This window comes from Heterodontus francisci, chromosome X (genome assembly GCF_036365525.1).
Source record: "Heterodontus francisci isolate sHetFra1 chromosome X, sHetFra1.hap1, whole genome shotgun sequence".
NCBI classification, from domain to species: Eukaryota; Metazoa; Chordata; class Chondrichthyes; order Heterodontiformes; family Heterodontidae; genus Heterodontus; species Heterodontus francisci.
This window is the reverse complement of record NC_090421.1, coordinates 5,755,591-5,774,918: the sequence shown is the minus strand read 5'-3', so window position 1 is coordinate 5,774,918 and position 19,328 is coordinate 5,755,591. Positions and strand designations below refer to the sequence as shown.

At 47.1% G+C, this 19,328-nt stretch overlaps 1 protein-coding gene across 5 annotated transcripts in view; it reads right to left on the bottom strand.

Annotated features, from left to right (window-relative positions):
• The window catches only part of LOC137358700 (tensin-2-like), a 236,442-nt gene that overhangs the window by 177,155 nt on the left and 39,959 nt on the right, over positions 1–19,328 (bottom strand). Inside the window, exons 1-2 of one of the 5 annotated variants that reach the window (XM_068024927.1) lie at positions 11,240–11,288; positions 5,084–5,153 (exon numbers count right to left, since the gene is read on the bottom strand). The exons of 3 other annotated variants lie outside the window; for them this stretch is intronic. In XM_068024927.1, coding sequence (XP_067881028.1) covers positions 5,084–5,134 — 51 coding nt within the window. In that variant the 5' untranslated portion in view covers positions 5,135–5,153; positions 11,240–11,288. Of the gene's footprint in view, positions 1–5,083; positions 5,154–11,239; positions 11,289–19,328 lie in introns of those variants that run through there. One more of the 5 variants, XM_068024926.1, reaches the window with a different exon arrangement.

Genomic DNA, 19,328 nt, shown 5'->3' with positions numbered 1-19,328 from the left:
TGAGCAACGTAATTTGCAATGAAAGGCCTAAAACTACACTCTCAATTAAACAAGGTTGTGCCAATTTATTGCTGGTGTCTATCTGCCCCGGGGGTGGGGTGGGGGGAAAACAGGCATGGGAGTGCACGAGAACAAGTGGCTTTCCTTCCAGGATACTCCCGACGTCACTGGATTGTGCAGCAAATCCCACTCTTGTCCGCCTCATTTCTTGAACAGAGACTTGAAGCAGGTGTAGCACGCTGCACGTGAGTCTTAAGACTGAATCCCTGCAGGCACCAAATCAGACCAGTCAAACCTGGAACGGTTTCCCACAGTCCGGCTGCAAAGCTGGAGGCTCCATTATTCCCAGGCAACAGCCGGGAGCAAGCATGCTGCCCGATCTATGCTGCTGCAAGGGATGAGAGAAAGTGGCACTGGTGATGCAGGGGAAGACGGGAAATTGGCCTCATTGGCGCTATCTTTTGAGGCGCTACGAGCCCAAAATGGCATCCGCAGCATGCGCACACACACACACACACTTGTGGGGCGAATCGTGCCCGACGCCATATCGGTTAGCAGTGAATGCCTGCCAGAACTGTGCAGAGCAGCAGATTGTAGCATCAATTAGCAAAGCTGATTGCAATCAACAGGCACCAGTTAATTGGGCATCGTGACCCCCCCATACCCGTTTTCAGGAGCTAACCAATTTAGCACCACACCCCCCCCCCCCTCCCCCGCCCCCTCTGCCCTGCAGCCGTTGTCAGCCCTCAAGGAGGAATAGCACCACCTACTGACTGACCTGCAGCAGAAACTCAAACCTGTGAGAGAGGTGAGAGCGATCTCTCTCTCAAGTTCATCTTACAGTGGGATTTTGTTTACTCTCCTGGCCAGCTTCCTATTTTCCACCCTCCATTAACATACTGCCTGTATCCTAACTCGCACCAAGTCCCATTCACCCATCAGCCCCTCCCCTGTGCTCGCTGACCTACGTTGGCTCCCAAGTCCCTGGGCACCTCGATGTTAAAATTCTCATCCTTGTTTTCAAATCTCTCCAGGGTCTCTCCAGCCCTACAACTCTCAAACCTCTGCACTCCTCTACTTCTAGCCTCTTGAGCATCCTCCAATTTTCATTGTGTTTTCAGCTGCCTGGAATTCCCTCCCTAATTCTCTCCATCTCTCTCATCTCCCTTTAAGACGTTTCTTAAAACCTACTTGATCTGTCCTAATATCTTCTTATGTGGCTCACTGTCAAATTTTGTTTGATAACATTCCTGTAAAGCACGTTGGGACCTTTTAGTTACACTCACCCAGCAATCAATGTAACTCTTTTTTTTGTGTGCATTTTACCCACTGTCCCAAACTGACTGGAAATGTCCAGTATGATATGCTCCTGTCATCTGCATGTCATTATAATATGCCTGCCCATATTTGGGTGGACACATCAAAAGGCCTGAAGTCGCAACAGCAGGAAATCTACGAACAGCCTCCGCATATATGTGCTGCCCCGGCCCCTGCAGTTACAGTGGGAAACTGGCATGACTCCAGAGCAAAAGTGGCCCTCAACATCTTTAGGAGAGAACGGGGAGAAGAGCAGGGAAGGAAAAACACACTCGCACTCACATTTGCACACACTTACCTCACATTCACACTCACATGCAGCCACACACACAAAGCTGTAGACACACTCATCGTGAAGCTCTCAGCCATAATAATTCTGTCGCTCACATTTCAGGATTACTGGGTTTTGGCTCCAGTTCTGCTTCGTGCTGTGTTGTGGGAACGATCGCTACAGCAAAACACCTCATTACAGCACGCAAAACGCTGGCTTCCTGAGCCATTGAGGAAATCGGGTCTAAACCAGTCTTTACTATTTTGGTGCAAAACTGCAAGCAGACTCCTCTGAGAAACGGAGGCTATTCTTGAACTGCACCTAAAACAATTAAGAATGATGTGGAAAACTCCCTTCAAAGGCCAGTCGTCGCCCTTTAATTGTCTGTGTGGCTTGGTGCTGCCAGATGGCAGGATGTACGATGCAATCAGAGCAATATTTAGACTGTATTTAATGGGACTATTTCTGCTTCAGTTCAAAATCAAATCTGACATGATACAACAGGTGGTGCGTGTGGCCATACAAAACACAACCCCAGGGAGCCAGGCCCCGGAGGGGTTAAAGTTCAACGCAGGCGGGGGCAAAAGATGGGTGGTAGCAGCTTGGCTGCCCATCCCACACCACGATGGTAAGGAGCATCGAGGAGGGCATAGAACGGGCAGCGGATCTGCCAGCACTCGTTTCGCGTCCCGCCCATGTTGAACTTTATGCCCGGGCTTTGCCTTAGAGGGAGTTTAGAGGCACCAGCTGCAGTGCCCCTCTCCAGCCCTTCAGCCACACGGATTTGAGAAGGCCCTGGCACAAACCGTACTGCCATCTTGTTGGGAGTGTTTGGGCACCCGATGCACATTTGTGGAGGAAATTTAGGCATTAAGGCTGGGAATGTCCCTTCCTCCATCACCGCCCTACCCCCACACTGGTTCCCTAGCAACGCAGGGCCTGCGCCTATTGCTGACTCAAGGCCAGGTTTGTCCATCAGTAACAGCCCCGAGGATCCCAGGGGAGCATAGTGGGGCTTCAAAGCTGACATAGCAGAGTTCCATCACCCCGAATCAGAACCATGGAGCCTTCCACAGGGTCCTGAGGCTGACAGCCAGGCATGTGACTGTTTCTGCCCTAGGCTCGTACTGAGATGGTGTCAGCTGTGATTCAGTGGGTAGCACTCGCATCTCTGACTCAAAGTTGTGGGTTCAGGTCCCGCTCCAGAGTCTTGAGCACAAAAATTTAGGCTGACACGCCAGTGCAGTACTGAGGGAGTGCTACACAGTTGGAGGCACCATCTTTTGCATGAGATGTTAAACTGAGACCCCATCTGCACTCTCAGGTGGGCCTAAAAGATCCCCTGGCACTATTTCGATGAAGAACAGGGGAGTTCTCCCTGGTGTCCCAGCCAATTTTTACCCGTCAATCAACATCACACACACAGATTATCTGGTCATTATCATATCACTGTTTATGGGAGCTTGCTGTGCGCAAATTGGCTGCTGTGCTTCCTACATTACAACAGCGACGACACTTCAAAAATAATTCACTGGCTAGAAGGAATTTGGGATATCCTGAGGAAAGGCGCTATATAAATGCAATAAAAGCAAGAAATGCTGAAAATACTCAGCAAGTCTGGCAGCATCTGTGGAGAGAGAAGCAGAGTTAACGTTTCAGGCCAGTTCTGATGAAGGGTCACTGACCTGAAACGTTAATTCTGCTTCTCTCTCCACAGATGCTGCCAGACCTGCTGAGTATTTCCAGCACTTTCTGTTTTTATTTCAGATTTCCAGCATCTGCAGTATTTTGCTTTTATTTTTGCTGTATAAATGCAAGTTTGTTTCTTTCCTTTCAGCAGGCCGGAGGCGGTCTACAGCCTGGGGGTATTTCAGGCACACAGTGTGCATAATTTTTGATCGTTTAAGCTTGTGCCCAAGTTTCAGCAGCAGAGGCTTTACACTGAGAATGCAAAGTCAGGAAAGTACCCGGAAGGTCAGAGTATCTCAGAAAAGTTGGGGTTTGATGCCGTGTTTTCCTAATTTCCTGTTGAGAGTGAAATGCAATGTACTTTGCCACAGTCAGTCACAAATACCAGATCAAAAGAAACCACAGTGGAGGAGTGAATCCGACAGTCAAAATGTACGGCATATTCCAGATATGAGTAAGTGGAGTTAAACAGAGGAAATACATTTGTTTGAAAACCTCAGAATGTCATTTTGTGAGGTCCCAAGCTAATTCTGGTGCTCCGGCGCCCACCCACGAGGGCTGCAAAGAAACGGAGTGGTGAGGCTGGCGATCGGCACCAGGCTGGCATAGGTGGCTGGAGGGCATGTGAGCTCAAATCGAGGGACTGATGTGTGTAAAGTGAGGGCACCGCAGCTCAAAAAGGCTCCTGACCGAACACAAAAGCAGGAGCGCACGGTACGGTTCTGTGGAGGGGGCGGGGGGAGGTCTGGGGGTCTATATAGCTCGGGAGAAGACGATACAACCTGCCGGAAGCCAACGGCCTGTCCGCATCACAATATGGCGGCAGCATTCATTGGGCTCTTGCTCCTTGAATGAAACTCAGGGCACAATAAGTGTTTGCAGGGGTGTTCAGCTGTGCAAAATAAATTGGAAAAGTGTTGCATTAAAAGGACATCAAAGGCTTGTCTGTCCATTTCAACACAAAATACTGGAGAAAAATAAGACCGACTTGCATTTCTATAGCGCCTTTCACAGCCTTATGCTGTCCTTTACAGCCAGAACTACTTTTCGAAGTGTCATCATTATTGTAAATGTAGGAAACGGGGCAGCCAATTTAGACACAGCAAAATCCCATAAACAGCAGTGTGATAACTATCAGATAATCTGTTTTTGTGATATCGATTGAGGGATAGATATTGGTCAGGACACTGGGGAGAACTCCCCTGCTCTTCTTTGAAATAGCGCCATGGGAACTTTTCGGTCCACCTGAGAGAACAGACGGGGCCTCGGTTTAAGATCTCATCCAAAAGACAGCACACCCTCAGTGCTGCATTGAATTGTCAACCAAGAAAAAAAAAAGAAAACATCAGGCAGGGCCCCCTCTCCTGATTGCTGGAAAGGGTGCGTGCATGGGTGACAGACGGGGATGGGCCTTGGAATTAGCTGTGATGCCCTGCACAGTCAAACGGCACCCCAAAATTCAATCTCTGAACTGACACTTGGGCAACCAGAGCCCGTGAAACCTCAGCGAGGAGAAAGTGCCTTCAGTAGGTGAAGCGAGGAGAGGGCCTAGAATCATAGAACGGTTACACCACAGCAGGCGGCCATTTGGCCCATCCTGTCTGTGCTGGCTCTCTGCAAGAACAACTCCGCTAGTCCCCCACCTTTTCCCTTGGCCCTGTAAATTTCAGGGGAGAGGGGTGGTAAAAGTATCCCAGGAGAACAGAAGATGATACATTTGTTCTTTCTAGATGTCGGATTACCACATTTTAAAGCAAGAGATTCAAATGTTTAATACAGCAGAGCCCCAGAGGGCAAGAGACTCACCCTGTTTCCCCTAGGCTTCCCGGGACTCTCTGCAACACTTTTAGGCTTCATCCCATGAAGTGCACTCCAGCTGAGCAGAAGAATCGGGAAGAGAGAACAATAAGGAGGATCGCAGCAGTAAAAGCCACAGCAGAATGAGAAGGGACAATCCTGATACACATCACTACTTCCTTGAGAGTGGAGCTATGTCACTGTGCTGCCTCCACTCAGCAGCAAACCCCACTCCCCTCCATTGGGATAGGGTGCTGCACTGTGAAGTCCTTCTCAAATGGACAGCTCCAAGTAAGTAAATAGTTAGCAGATTAATCTTCCAACCAAAACAGACATTTCAAAACTCCGACCTATTTCCTGTCGACACCCACACCATTAACAGCTTGAAAATCCTGGCAATTCCCACTTTTATTTTGAAAGAGTCACAGGGGTCATACTTTGCAGCACATTCTGACTAATAGTGACTGTCTGTATCCCAATACAAGAAGCAGAGGCTGTTTAACTTCAATAATAATCATCGTTTATATTGAGTCAGCCTATTTGCCATTAAAAGTGGCCCTGTTTGTTTGGAGCACACTAAACATTTAGTGAAGTGAATTCCCCCCCCCTATGTATTATATCTCAGTGATCTGAACAGGTTCTCACAGAAACGGCACCCAGGAGACATAATGAGCCCTTATATTCAATCTCCATTTAAAGGGAGATTGTTCCAAGATTAATCATTACATAATCCTAAACATTAGAAAAGGTGAATGGTACGATTTAGCTAGCTCTTCCTTTTAGTTTTTACACTTCAAAAAAGTTCTAGAGAGCAGATATGTTGCCCAGAAAGTCTTCCGGATGTGCCACAACATAGGCATTTTGTACAGTTGGGGTGGCAGGAGAGGTCAAATCCACAATGTAAGTGTTTTGGGGGTGGGGCGGACATTTATTTTCATTGTATTGGGCAGGGGGGGGGGGTCAGAAAATAATTTTCAGTGTATTGAGAGGGGGGTGCAGGGTATGGGTTTCTACTGTGCAGGTCTAGCAACCCTGAGAAAGGTAAGGGGGGGGGTTTTGGGCCTTGCTGGGGACAATTGGCTGGGCCCTGGTGAGGGGGGTGGGGGTCAATCAGGAGGTGCTCTGGGGGTGGGGGGGGCTCATGCTGCTGGGAGGGCCTTTGCGGGGCACAGGATGCCTGATCAGAAGGGTGCACTACCCCTCCCCCCCCCACTGGGCCCACAAGCAGGCCACCTAGTATTACTCAGCCGTCGAAGTGCCCAGCCACCACTGGTAAAATATCAGCAGTGGTGGGAGGAGGCCCTTAAGTGGCAATTAATGGGCCACTTAAAGGCCTCAATTGGCCTGGGGTGGACGGGGCGTTTGCCACCTCCCCCTCGCTGCTGGTAAAATGGCAGTGGGAGTGGGTAGGCGACGGGAACAGCACACCCAACTCCCACTCAATTTTATCCCCCCCACCCGGTCTCCAGCCCGCTCGCAGGAGGGGCGTACAATTATGGCCCTTCTTTCTATTGAGAATTTCCAGTGCAAGGGTCAAAGTGTAGGACACCACCTACACTAGGGGGAGAAGATGAGGAAACTCAAGCCGTAGTGTGAAGGTCACGGAGCTTAAAGTCTACAAATTGCTATGGGTAGGAGGAGGCAGGCAGTGAGCTCCTGGGAGAGAATGACTCGGAATTGGGAATTGCAGGAGGAATCGTGATTTCAACAGAAGGAAGGAGTGTGTCGGATGGGTAACTGGGGCTTAGGAGAAACAGGAGAGGGACATTCAGAGGAGCAGTGAGTATAGTAGTATTGAAAAAAAATCTAGTGTGGATCAGAATTTGTGACATATTCATCACACTTCAAGTGTCACACAAGTGTCAGCTGATTAGAATCCAGGACCAGCATGTTCCTGTGAGGAAGAAAGACAAGTTTGGCAAGTTTTGGGAAGCTTGGATAACACGGGATATTGTGAGCCTGGTCAAAAAGAAAAAGGAAGCATTTGTAAGGGCTGGAAGGCTAGGAACAGATGAAGCACTTGAGGAATATAAAGACAGTAGGAAGGAACTTAAGCAAGGAGTTAGGAGGGCTAAAAGGGGTCATGAAAAGTCATTGGCAAACAGGATTAAGGAAAATCCCAAGGCTTTTTATACATATATAAAGAGCAAGAGGGTAACCAGGGAAAGGGTTGGCCCACTCAAGGACAGAGATGGGAATCTATGCGTGGAGCCAGAGGAAATGGGTGAGGTGCTAAATGAGTACTTTGCATCAGTATTCACCAAAGAGAAGGACTTGGTGGATGATGAGCCTAGGGAAGGGAGTGCAGATAGTCTCAGTCATCTCATTGTCAAAAAGGAGGAGGTGTTGGGTGTCTTGCAAAGCATTAAGGTAGATAAGTCCCCAGGGCCTGATGGGATCTACCCTAGAATACTGAGGGAGGCAAGGGAAGAAATTGCTGGGGCCTTGACAGAAATCTTTGCATCCTCATTGGCTACAGGTGAGGTCCCAGAGGACTGGAGAATAGCCAATGTTGTTCCTTTGTTTAAGAAGGGTGGTAAAGATAATCCAGGAAATTATAGGCCGGTGAGCCTTATGTCAGTGGTAGGGAAACTATTAGAGAGGATTCTTCGGGACAGGATTTACTCCCATTTGGAAACAAACAAACTTATTAGCAAGAGACAGCATGGTTTTGTGAAGGGGAGGTCGTGTCTTACTAATCTGATTGAGTTTTTTGAGGAAGTGACGAAGATGATTGATGAGGAAAGGGCAGTGGATGTTGTCTATATGGACTTTAGTAAAGCCTTTGACAAGGTCCCGCATGGCAGACTGGTACAAAAGGTGAAGTCACACGGGATCAGAGGTGAGCTGGCAAGATGGATACAGAACTGGCTCAGTCACAGAAGACAGAGAGTAACAGTGGAAGGGTGTTATTCTGAATGGAGGGATGTGACTAGTGGTGTTCCGCAGGGATTGGTGCTGGGACCTTTGCTGTTAGTAGTATATATAAATGATTTGGAGGAAAATGTAGCTGGTCTGATTAGTAAGTTTGCGGACGACACAAAGGTTGGTGGAGTTGCGGATAATGATGAGGATTGTCAGAGGATACAGCAGGATATAGATCGGTTGGAGACTTGGGCGGAGAAATGGCAGATGGAGTTTAATCCGGACAAATGTGAGGTAATGCATTTTGGAAGGTCTAATGCAGGTGGGAAGTATACAGTAAATGGCAGAACCCTTGGGAGTATTGACAGGCAGAGAGATCTGGGCGTACAGGTCCACAGGTCACTGAAAGTGGCAACGCAGGTGGATAAGGTAGTCAAGAAGGCATACGGCATGCTTGCCTTCATCGGTCGGGGCATAGAGTATAAAAATTGGCAAGTCATATGGCAGCTGTACAGAACCTTAGTTAGGCCACACTTAGAATATTGCGTGCAATTCTGGTCGCCACACTACCAGAAGGACGTGGAGGCTTTGGAGAGGGTACAGAGGAGGTTTACCAGGATGTTGCCTGGTCTGGAGGGCATTAGCTATGAGGAGAGGTTGGATAAACTCTGATTGTTTTCACTGGAACGACGGAGGTGGAGGGGCGACATGATAGAGGTTTACAAAGTTATGAGCGGCATGGACAGAGTGGATAGTCAGAAGCTTTTTCCCAGGGTGGAAGAGTCAGTTATTAGGGGACATAGGTTTAAGGTGCGAGGGGCAAAGTTTAGAGGGGATGTGCGAGACAAGTTCTTTACACAGAGGGTGGTGAGTGCCTGGAACTTGCTGCCAGGGGAGGTGGTGGAAGCAGATACGATAGCGACGTTTAAGAGACATCTTGACAAATACATGAATAGGAAGGGAATAGAGGGATATGGGCCCCGGAAGTGCAGAAGGTGTTAGTTTAGGCAGGCATCAAGATCGGCGCAGGCTTGGAGGGTCGAATGGCCTGTTCCTGTGCTGTACTGTTCTTTGAATCCCTGTGTCACATTTGAGAAGAATGGAGAAAGGATTTCATTTCTCATTATCAGGAAAACTCCCAACAACAAAAAATACTTCCTTGTTGATCTCAGTATAGCCCTATCAGCAATCAGCTTGGGATTGACCTCAGGATGTTGCAGCAGAGGCCTTGTGGCGTTAAAGGGACAGCTTAGGTGACACACAGTTTCCCCTTAGCAGCAGAACATTACATTGTGGAATGCTCCAGGCTCACTAGGAGAGTATCAAAAAGGTTGCGACAGAGAGCAAGCGGAGAGGGTGTTTGTAGGTTAATGGGTAAGAGATGGATCATCTGTCAGACGATGAGATTTTCCTCGTATCCTGCTCAGGAATGAAAGTGAGAAGCTGGAAGAGCCTCACCAGATGTAGGAGCAGTCGGACGAGAGCTCAAGTGCCTCTGCAGTGCAATTACTAAGAGCTCCCTCTTGGCAAGGCGGTGCCTTTTACAGATGGCTGATTTTTTACAGTAACAATAAAGGGCAGAGAACAAGTTGGTACAAATCTTACTTTCTATTTAAATATCACTAGGTAACTAATAAATTTGAAAACAGACCTGGAGGGATACGAGAGTCCTGGGAGTTGGGAGGTAATCCCTTAATTGACTGCGGGAAGGGCTTATTTCACTGCTGGATAATCAGAGTGAAACATGGAAAGCCCAACTGGTGAATGTTCAGAATGGTTTGAATTTAATAACTTGCACACTGAAAATTCTCCAAAGAAACTCCCTAGAAAGATGTGTACATAATAGATATATCATTTTACCAGTACAGGTTTGTAATGATTGTACAATTTTTAAGAAAGCATTTGGTTGATTGGTAAAGACAATAGCTGCTCTTTAGAACATCTTTGCTGGCTGGACAATGTGGGCACGGTGTAAAAAAACAAGTTCTCCATTGATTCCAGCCAGCACAGACACGATGGGCCAAATGGCCTCCTGCTGTGCTGTAACCATTCTATACTTCCATCAAAACCAATGGTGAACCCCAGAACAGTCTCTCTTTCTTTACCACCAATATAACCTAGACCCAATCAGCTCGAGCCTGAGGCAGTGACTCCCCAAAGACGCTGAAGGATGGATATGAACAGAGAGAGCAGAGGGTTGCAAACGCATCATTGACTGAAAGTGCAGGTAGATACAAGCCATGAAAAAGGCCAATGGAATGTAGGGTTTTATAAATCAGGGCATGGAGTAGAAGTAAAGAAGCAATGCTGAATTTATACAAGACGTTGGCTTGGCCACAGTTCGAGTAAGGTGTGCAGTTTTGGTCATTACAGAAAGTAACCAGAGACAGTGCACAGTGTAGATTTACCAGGGATGAGAAACTATAGCCATCCACTGGAGCCGAGCTGGCCAAGAGGAGATTTAAAAGAGGTTTTTAATTTTAAAAGAAGAGTTTTGGTCGAGTGACTAAACTTGAGAAAAGGGCAACATTGTAGAGCTGATTTTTACAAGTGAATGCTTCAGGCAGGGAGCCTCCAAGTTGGGAGAGCACATTGGGAATGCAGCATGATCTTTCATCCTTTAACACTAATTGTCATAAAATCAATTCCTAATGTCTGCCCTCATAAGTTCATCTGTCTAAACCAACAATTCAACCCTTTTTTTTATATTGGAATCCCTTTTGCCACAAATAATCAGAAGGTTCTGGGTTCAAGTTCCAATCCAGAGACTTGAGCCCAAATATCAAGGCCAACACTCCCAGTGCAGTGCTGAGGGAGTGCTGCACTGTCAGAGATGCCATCTTTTGGATGAGACGTTACACTGAGGCCCCCATCTGCCATCTCGGGTGGATGGAAAAGATCCCAGGGCATTATTCCGAAGAAGAGCAGGGGAGACATCCCGGAAACACAAAAACAGATTTGGGCATTATTGCATTGCTGTTTTTTGGATCTTGCTGTGCGCAAACTGGCTGTCACCCTTCCCTACATCAGTGACTACACGTCAACAGTACTTAATTGGCTGTGAAGCACTTAGGGATGTTCTGGGGCATTAAAAGGCGCTACAGAAATGCAAGTCTCTCTTCTCTGGCACTGATATTCCTCATCTTTGTGAGCAGGTAAATTCACCAACAGTTATAAAATAAAATCTGTACAGCCACTAATTAGTACCTAGATCAGATAAGCAGCCTGTTTGTGTAGTTGAACTGAACTAGATTTATTGATGTTAAATACATCAAACATATCAAAATAAAAGATACTTACCACGGTGTGAAATCTGTCACTTGTCAGTGCACTATACATTATCCCAGCAGACTGTGACTCTCATCTAGTGTATCATTCCCCTTGAGCTGCCAGTGTCTTTGAAGCCTTTTGTTCAGAGTCCCTTACACATGGTGGGTGATTTTGTTTCAAAATAAAAACTACGAGTTTCCTCTCAGTATTTTCTATGCAAAATTGGTTTGCAGCACTTCAGCAAATTCTTTCGGCCCAGAATAAATTTGCGCGGGTCATGTATGCTTTCACGCTGTTAGAAACAAAAGATAGTTGTCCTGCTCAGCAGAATACGTCAGCCTCCTCTAAGCACACGTGAACACCTTTTATCCTGAATCAATAGCTCATTGACGCCTTTTAAAGGTAGTGTTATTCTGTATGATAATATGCAGCAAGAATGTTAGCACAGCCATAGAACCAAAACACATCCTCACTTAGTAGGTAAAAATGTTTGGACAGCTCCCTCAAAACGCAGGATTAAACAGGTTCACTCACGTTGTGGTCAATCACCAAAATATTTCCTTGCAGAACTTTCTATATGTCTTGATACTTGAAGCCTATTTATTTAAGCCTTAAAGCCAATGGCACATTAGAATAGAACAAGTGCTCTATTTACCAATTTGCAACAAGTTGGCTTTGTCAGTTCTCCCTGGAACTGGAGGAGTCATTAAGCATCTGCCTGAATTCCGGATAGGTGCTCCCTCCCGACAGTGAAGCTCCATAGCAGAATTCCTGAAACAACAATCCCATGGACTTCAACGTGGCTCCAATTTAGTTTTGTTGTTTTCTTTGGCTGCTGCAAGGCTTGAGCTGAAGCACTGTTCTCTATCCCACTTTCACCAGTTATACTGTGCTAAATTGTACAGGAAAATAGAACATTTATAAAGTGTGCTTTGACACTCAGCAACCAAGCTACCTTTAAGAGCAGTGAATCAACCTCCTGACCGCCATCAGGAAGTGAGAGTGTCTGACAAGGGCAGAATCAGGCTCACTGGTGGTGCCTTCCAAAGTCAAATAGCCCAAATAAAGTCAATGTGTTTGAAGAGGCTCGATGAGCAGGGCTCGCGGCGGCGGCAACTGAACGAATTTGTGTTCAGCACAGACATCCTGATCTTCGGAGAGAGAGAATTTGCAGGGCAGTGAGCAAAAGAGCAAGGGAGTGGGATTAATTGGATAGCTCTTTCAAAGAGCCAGCACAGGCACAGATGGGCCGAATGGCCTCCTGTGCTGTATCATTTTTATGATTCTACTGTTGCAATTCGAGTTACACACACACAATTTATGGGAAATATGAAGTGGTTAAAAAGCAGAAGGTTGCTGCTTGGTTCATCTCCCAACGTCACACAATCAGCCCACACAAAACTGGACCTGAAACAAATTGTAGCCACAATGGCTCAATTGGTCAGCAATGGTTTAAAGAAGCAAAAAGAGGTGAAACAAGACGGGGAGGAATTTTTCATACAAGCGCCTTTGGAGATTTTTTTTTTTGGGGCGGGTGTTCATTTTGCTCCGTTCCTGCAGTCCAGAGCCTCACCAGCAGAGAGCGCACTTTGGGGATTGGGAGATGGTGTTTGTAAGCCTTGTCTGCAAGTGAGACTAACACTGAGCCCCAGACACTCAGACTTGTGACAGAAGAGCATCAGTCAGTGAGGATTTCTCAGTGAGGTCAAAAACACAATCGCCTTATCACTGAATGTGGAATTTCTCCAATTACTTTGAAGTCAACTCCAAATCACTTGCACTTGACTAACTGCCAGGAATGTCTTCTTGTTAAGTGAAGGTTTTTGAAAAAGAATATTTTGCAAAAGGGGATTAGAGTTTTCATTCCATCTTCGAAACATAGAAAATAGGAGCAGGAGTTGGCCATTCGGCCCTTCGGGCCTGCTCCGCCATTCAAAAAAGATCATGGCTGATCGTCTAATTCAGTACCCTGTTCCCGCTTTCTCCCCATATCCCTTGATCCCTTTGGCATTAAGAAATATCTATCGAAGGGGGGTGAGACTGAACTTTCCCATAGGTTTCTGGATCCTGACATTGAGACCAAATTTGTGGGGGGGGGGGGGGGGGTTCCCGAGCCCACACACCGGTAATTTCACTGGCAGCCCGCCTCTATAGAGGAGACAGCTGATCCGCTGAGAAACTTCCCTGACAGTGGCAGGAGCCGCCCCGATGCGGCTCCCCCGCTATTTTACCAGCCGGCCCCCCCACCCACCTCTTATCCCACCACTCCGAGGCCAGTAGATTTCAGCCCATTAACTCTTCAGCCAACTGACCTTTCAGTCTTGGGTTCCCAGGATAGAGTCAAAATCTGAAAAATATGCAACCAAACTCATGCTCTCCTTATTTAAGGAAGGACGTAAATGCATTGGAAGCAGTTCGGAGGATGTGTACTAGACTAATACCTGGAATGGGTGGGTTGTCTTATGAGGAAAGATTGGACAGGCTCGGCTTGTATCCAGTGGAATTTAGAAGAGTAAGAGGTGACTTGATTGAAACATATAAGATTCTGAGGGGTCTTGACAGGGTTGATGTGGAAAGGATGTTTCCCCTTGTGGGAGAATCTAGAACTTGGGGTCACTATTTAAAAATAAGCGGTCGCCCGATGAGGAGAAATTTTTTTCTCTGAGGGTCGTGAGACTTTGGAACTTTCTTCCTCAAAAGGCAGTGGAAGCAGAGTCTTTCAATATTTTTAAGGCAGAGGTAGATAGATTCTTGATAAGCAAGGGGGTGAAAGGTTATTGGGGGGTAGGCGGGAATGTGGAGTTAAGGTGAGGTGAGAGTGACTGCCCTTGACATCAAGGCAGCATTTGACCGAGTATCGCATCAAGGAGCCGTAGCAAAACTGAAGTCAAAGGGAGTGGTTGGAGTCACACCTAGTGCAAAGGAAGATGGTTGTGGTTATTGGAGGTCAATCATCTGAGCTCCAGGACATCACTGCAGGAGTTCCTCAGAGTAGTGCCCAAGGCCCAACCATTGTCAGCTACTTCATCAATGACCTTCCTTCAATCATAAGGTCAGAAGTGGGGATGTTCACTGATGATTGCACAATGTTCAGCACCATTCGTGATTCCTCAAATACTGAAGCAGTCTGTGTAGAAATGCAGCAAGACCTGGACAATATCCAGGCTTGGACTGATAAGTGGCAAGTAACATTTGTGCCACACAAGTGCCAGGCAATGACCATCTCCAACAAGAGAGAATCTAACCATCTCCCCTTGACATTCAATGGCATTACCATCGCTGAATCCCCCACTATCAACATCCTCGGGGCTACCACTGGCCAGAAACTGAACTGGAGTAGCCATATAAATACCGTGGCTACAAGAGCAGGTCAGAGGCTAGGAATCCTGTGGCGAGTAACTTACCTCCTGACTCCCCAAAGCCTGTCCACCACCTACGAGGCACAAGTCAGGAGTGTGATGGAATACTCTCCACTTGCCTGGATGGGTGCAGCTCCAACCACACTCAAGAAGCTCGACACCATTCAGGACAAAGCAGCCCACTTGATTGGCACACCATCCACTAACATTCACTCCCTCCACCACTGATGCGCAGTGGCAGCAGTGAGTACCTTTTTAATACTAGCAGTCTTCCTGGGCATTTCTCACAGTGAATAGGAAGGTATACTGTTTTGGAACAATAAACAGACCAGCCATATAAATACCGCGGCTCCAGGAGAAAGTCAGAGGTTGGGAATCCTGCGGCGAGTAACTCACCTCCTGACTCCTCAAAGCCTGTCCACCATCTACAAGGCACAAGTCAGGAGTGTGATGGAATACTCTCCACTTGCCTGGATGGGTGCAGCTCCAACCACACTCAAGAAGCTCAACACCATCCAGGACAAAGCAGCCCACTTGATTGGTACCCCATCTATAAACATTCACTCCCTCCACCACCGACGCACAGTAGCAGCAGTGTGTACCATCTACAAGATGCACTGCAGCAACTCACCAAGCCTCCTTCAACAGCACCTTCCAAACCCGCGACCTCTACCACCTAGAAGGACAAGAGCAGCAGATGCATGGGAACACCACCACCTGCAAATTCCCCTCCAAGCCGCACACCATCCTGACTTGGAACTATATCGCCGTTCCTTCACTGTCGCTGGGTCAAAATCCTGGACCTCCCTCCCTAACAGCACTGTGGGTGTACCTACATCACGTGGACTGCAGCGGATCAAGAAGGCAGCTCACCACCACCTTCTCAAGGCCAATCGGGATGGGCAATAAATGCTGGCCTAGTCAGCGATGCCCACATCCTGTGAAAGAATAAAAACAAAGTGCTGTTTTGCCTTGTGAGCAGAATGCACAAGCAGGATCACCAATTTCTCAAGCTGCTTTCCTTACTTTTCATGCAATCAAACCTAACTCCTCAATTATGATTTGCTGCTGTTTCAGATCAGAACAATCAACAAGGCGCGATGACTGAAGTGTGACAGGGAAGTTCGTGTGACAGGAAGTACGTGTGATGTTTACAGGAAGTGTGCATAATCCACATGACTTTCAATATTATTATATTGATACATGAGCCATAAATGCACATTCATGGCCTCTCTCCGCTTTTACACATTGGCTGCTCATAGGGAATCCATAATCAACAGAAATCTGATGACCCGCAGAGACCTCCCTCGGATACTCCAGCCGACCACCCAGGGGCTGGAGATCAAAGTTTAAAAAAACCTATGCCCTGCATTTCATGAACCAATCCTGGTAATTCAGGATACATGGATGCATTTCCTCCTCCACCCATCCCACCCAGCTCCGCATCCCATAAAAAACTAAGCAACGATGACAGTAAGTTGCTTTTACAGCATTCCTTCAGAATGGTGAAATGCCCCAAGCTGCTTCACAGAGCAAAGACAGACCTGAAACAGTAATGGAGGAGTTACTACAGATAACACATTGTATGGATTGGAGGACGCTTTTGAAGATGGGAAAGAAGTAGTCCGATGGAGGGATCGTAGAGCAAAGTCGCGGGGTAAGGGGAGATGTACAGGAAGCCAGAATTGGAAGCAAGGGCCATGGGTTGGCACGGAGGGCTAGAGAAGGCAGCACACGATAGAACGGAGTGTGGCCACAGAGCGAATGGTAAAAGAAATGAAAAATACATCGATGCTGGATGGCACAATTCTCCCGTAATAATGCAGTAAATAAAAGAGGGAAATGTACATTTCAAACCCAGACTGCAGTTAGCGGCAATCTACACACGGTCATGATTCACTTGCATGCACTGTGCCTGATGCACAGCTACGTAAACTTAATTGCAAATCACTCGCTTTCAAACCTCCACCACATTCAGGATTGTAATGAGGAGCATGAAGTGTGCATCTCTTCCTCTGATGAATTGCTCCTTGACATGTACAGTCTTCCCTCACCGAGTCCCACGCATTTCATGGGCCTTTCCTCAAGTGTATCTCAAGCAACAGACTTTTCTTCCCAGTTTGAATCCGACCACATCCAACACACTCCAGTTGTGTAGCGAAAGCAAAATAGATTCAGGTACGGTACCTCACAGCTAGCAGGAAGAGACAGAACCTGTGTACTGATACGTCACAAGCGAAGCACCGAGGAAGACTTCAAGCTTTAGTCCATTCCTGAATGTCGAAGTCTTCCCATTGGGACAGAGATGCCAATCCTGGCAGGTCACTAACTGGGAACCTGGAATCCAACTACCATAAACATTTGTAGCTGGTGGTACCTTAATACAGGTTATTCACCCATTCCTTTCACAATGGGTTGACACTGGGATTTAAATAATGCTGAGCAGAATATCCCTCAACAGTCACCCTCCTACCCTCCATTTGTAGATTAAATGAGTGCTGATTGGGTACCGTTCAAATATTCCAGTTGATGACTCAAAGGGACGGCTGGGCAAACAGAAACATTTTCCTTCCCAGTCTCTGTGGTGAAGAACCTGACTCACCACAAGCACTTGTGGAAAAAAGTGGAATTGCAGGTTATTCAGTCATGTTAGGATAGATGGAGAGGAACTTTATCCCGTTGCTAAGGGGGGGTTGAGGACAAGGGGACATAACCTTAAAATCAGACCCAGTGCCATTCAGGAGAGAAACTCAGAAAGGCTCTTTCCTGCATGGGTGGTAGCAGTGTGGAACTTCCACAGAAAGTCGTAATTGCGAGCTCAATCGATAGTTTTAAATCTGAGGTTGATCAATTTTGGTGAGCCACGGGTATTAAGGGATATGGAGCCACGATGGATGGATGGATGGAGTTAAGGCACAGATCAGCCCTGATCTCATTGAATGGTGGAACAGGCGTGAGGGGCTGAATGGCCTCCTCCTGTTCCTATGTTAAGCACTGGGCTGAGGACTCCTGTACACCCAAAAATGGGGTACCATTCATTGGTGAAAAGTGAGAGCAAAACGAGTAATTTAACTTGGTACATCCTTCTTAGCATCATGAGTCAGGAATGCAGCTCTCCTGAGCTGCAGCATCACATTGAAAAGTGAATCGCAAAGGAAGGAAGGCACACACGGAATAATGTGCCACTGAGAGTCAGGACCTTCAAGAGAAGGTCTCCAAAACTGCAGAGGAAGAAGAAAGGAAAGTCACTTACAGCCACTTTGTAGAGGTGTTTGCTGTACACAGGCTCACAGCATATTGTGTCGAGATCCATGGATGACTTATTTCAATTTTTGTGAACAATTTTCCATCAGTGCTTATCGCTGTGGTGTCTGGATGGCACAGGCCCCTTTCTAGGTGGCATGGGCAGCTCCAAGCCCTCAGCAACCCAAGGTAAGGCATTTCCTGCTGAGACAGTGCCAGGGCACAAACTGCCCTGCCCACTGGCAAACTGAATTTTAATTGTCAGGGCCGATATTTCACTGGACGCCACTCATCTGTGAGGCACTCTGTCAATCAAGAACTCATGGAGTGACTGAACTCAGCAAAGGCATTATACAATTCATTTGAGGAGAACAGTCAGGAGTGCGTGGCAAGGCTGCAATGCATCAACTGTCACGGCCCTCAAGGGTGATGCCTGTTCCTAAGGATTCCTATCTAAAAATTTTTCCCTTATTTTTCTTAAATGGAGCTGAGTTGCCATGACAACCACCCCAGACATACAGACCAGGTCACTCGCTTACACATTTTACCACTGACACTCCCTCCACTTACCCCGAGGACAATTTGAGCATTGCCACAAACTTCATCTCTGGAATTACAAGATTTTTTTTGTGCCACTAGTTCATTGGGTTTCTACTGTCACATGTGATGGAATTTAGTGTCAACAATCCAGTGTAGCTGAGCTGCAATGGCCACTGTAAAAGGCTAACGGCTGCCACTGAATCATTACAAATTGAAGAACCTACAATTGCTTGGCAAGAAATAGAGTCAGTATGATGGAAATAAAGCAGCTCCCGAGTTATGTTGGCTGTGATAGTTAACTCCAGCGTTCTCCTTCTCTTCTGAAGGTACTGACTCTTGCAGGGTGGGTCTCCACATGTCCTGGCAGCCCTCTGCTCATTTGCCCAAGTGGCCAATTTTCAGCAAGATTTGGCTGGGACACACCATTAGTCATGTAGCTTGGCAAGTCTAGTCCTGTCCTTGTCTGACATTCCCACCATAGTCAATGGGCTTGAATCAGGAGTGGGAAACACTGGCTGATTTTTCCACTCGGAGCACCAAGACCAGAGTACTGACCTTACCTCTGCACTGAAGTCAGCGGATCCAACACAGACCAGGGATTAAACTGAGCATGCTCCTGGACTGATTGGTATCATACTGGGGTTGCTTTATCTGCTGAGCCAATGGGAGCTCAGAGTGGTTTATCTTCCATTCATAGAGGTGTTTTCTGCTTGGACAGTCCTTGTATCCAACCTCAAATATCTTTTTGTTGGATTATTGCCATTTTTGAGCACACTTATATGTGCATTCTTGTGCACTATCTATGTATATTGGTTGTGGTTCAGCGGGCAGTGTCTCTCACCACAGAGTCAGAAGGTTGTGGCTCCAAGTCCCACTCCAGAGACTCGAGCACAGCGATTTAGGCTGATACCCCAGTGTAGCACTGGGAGTGCTGCACTATTGGAGGTGCTGTCTTTTGGATGAGACATTAAACGGAG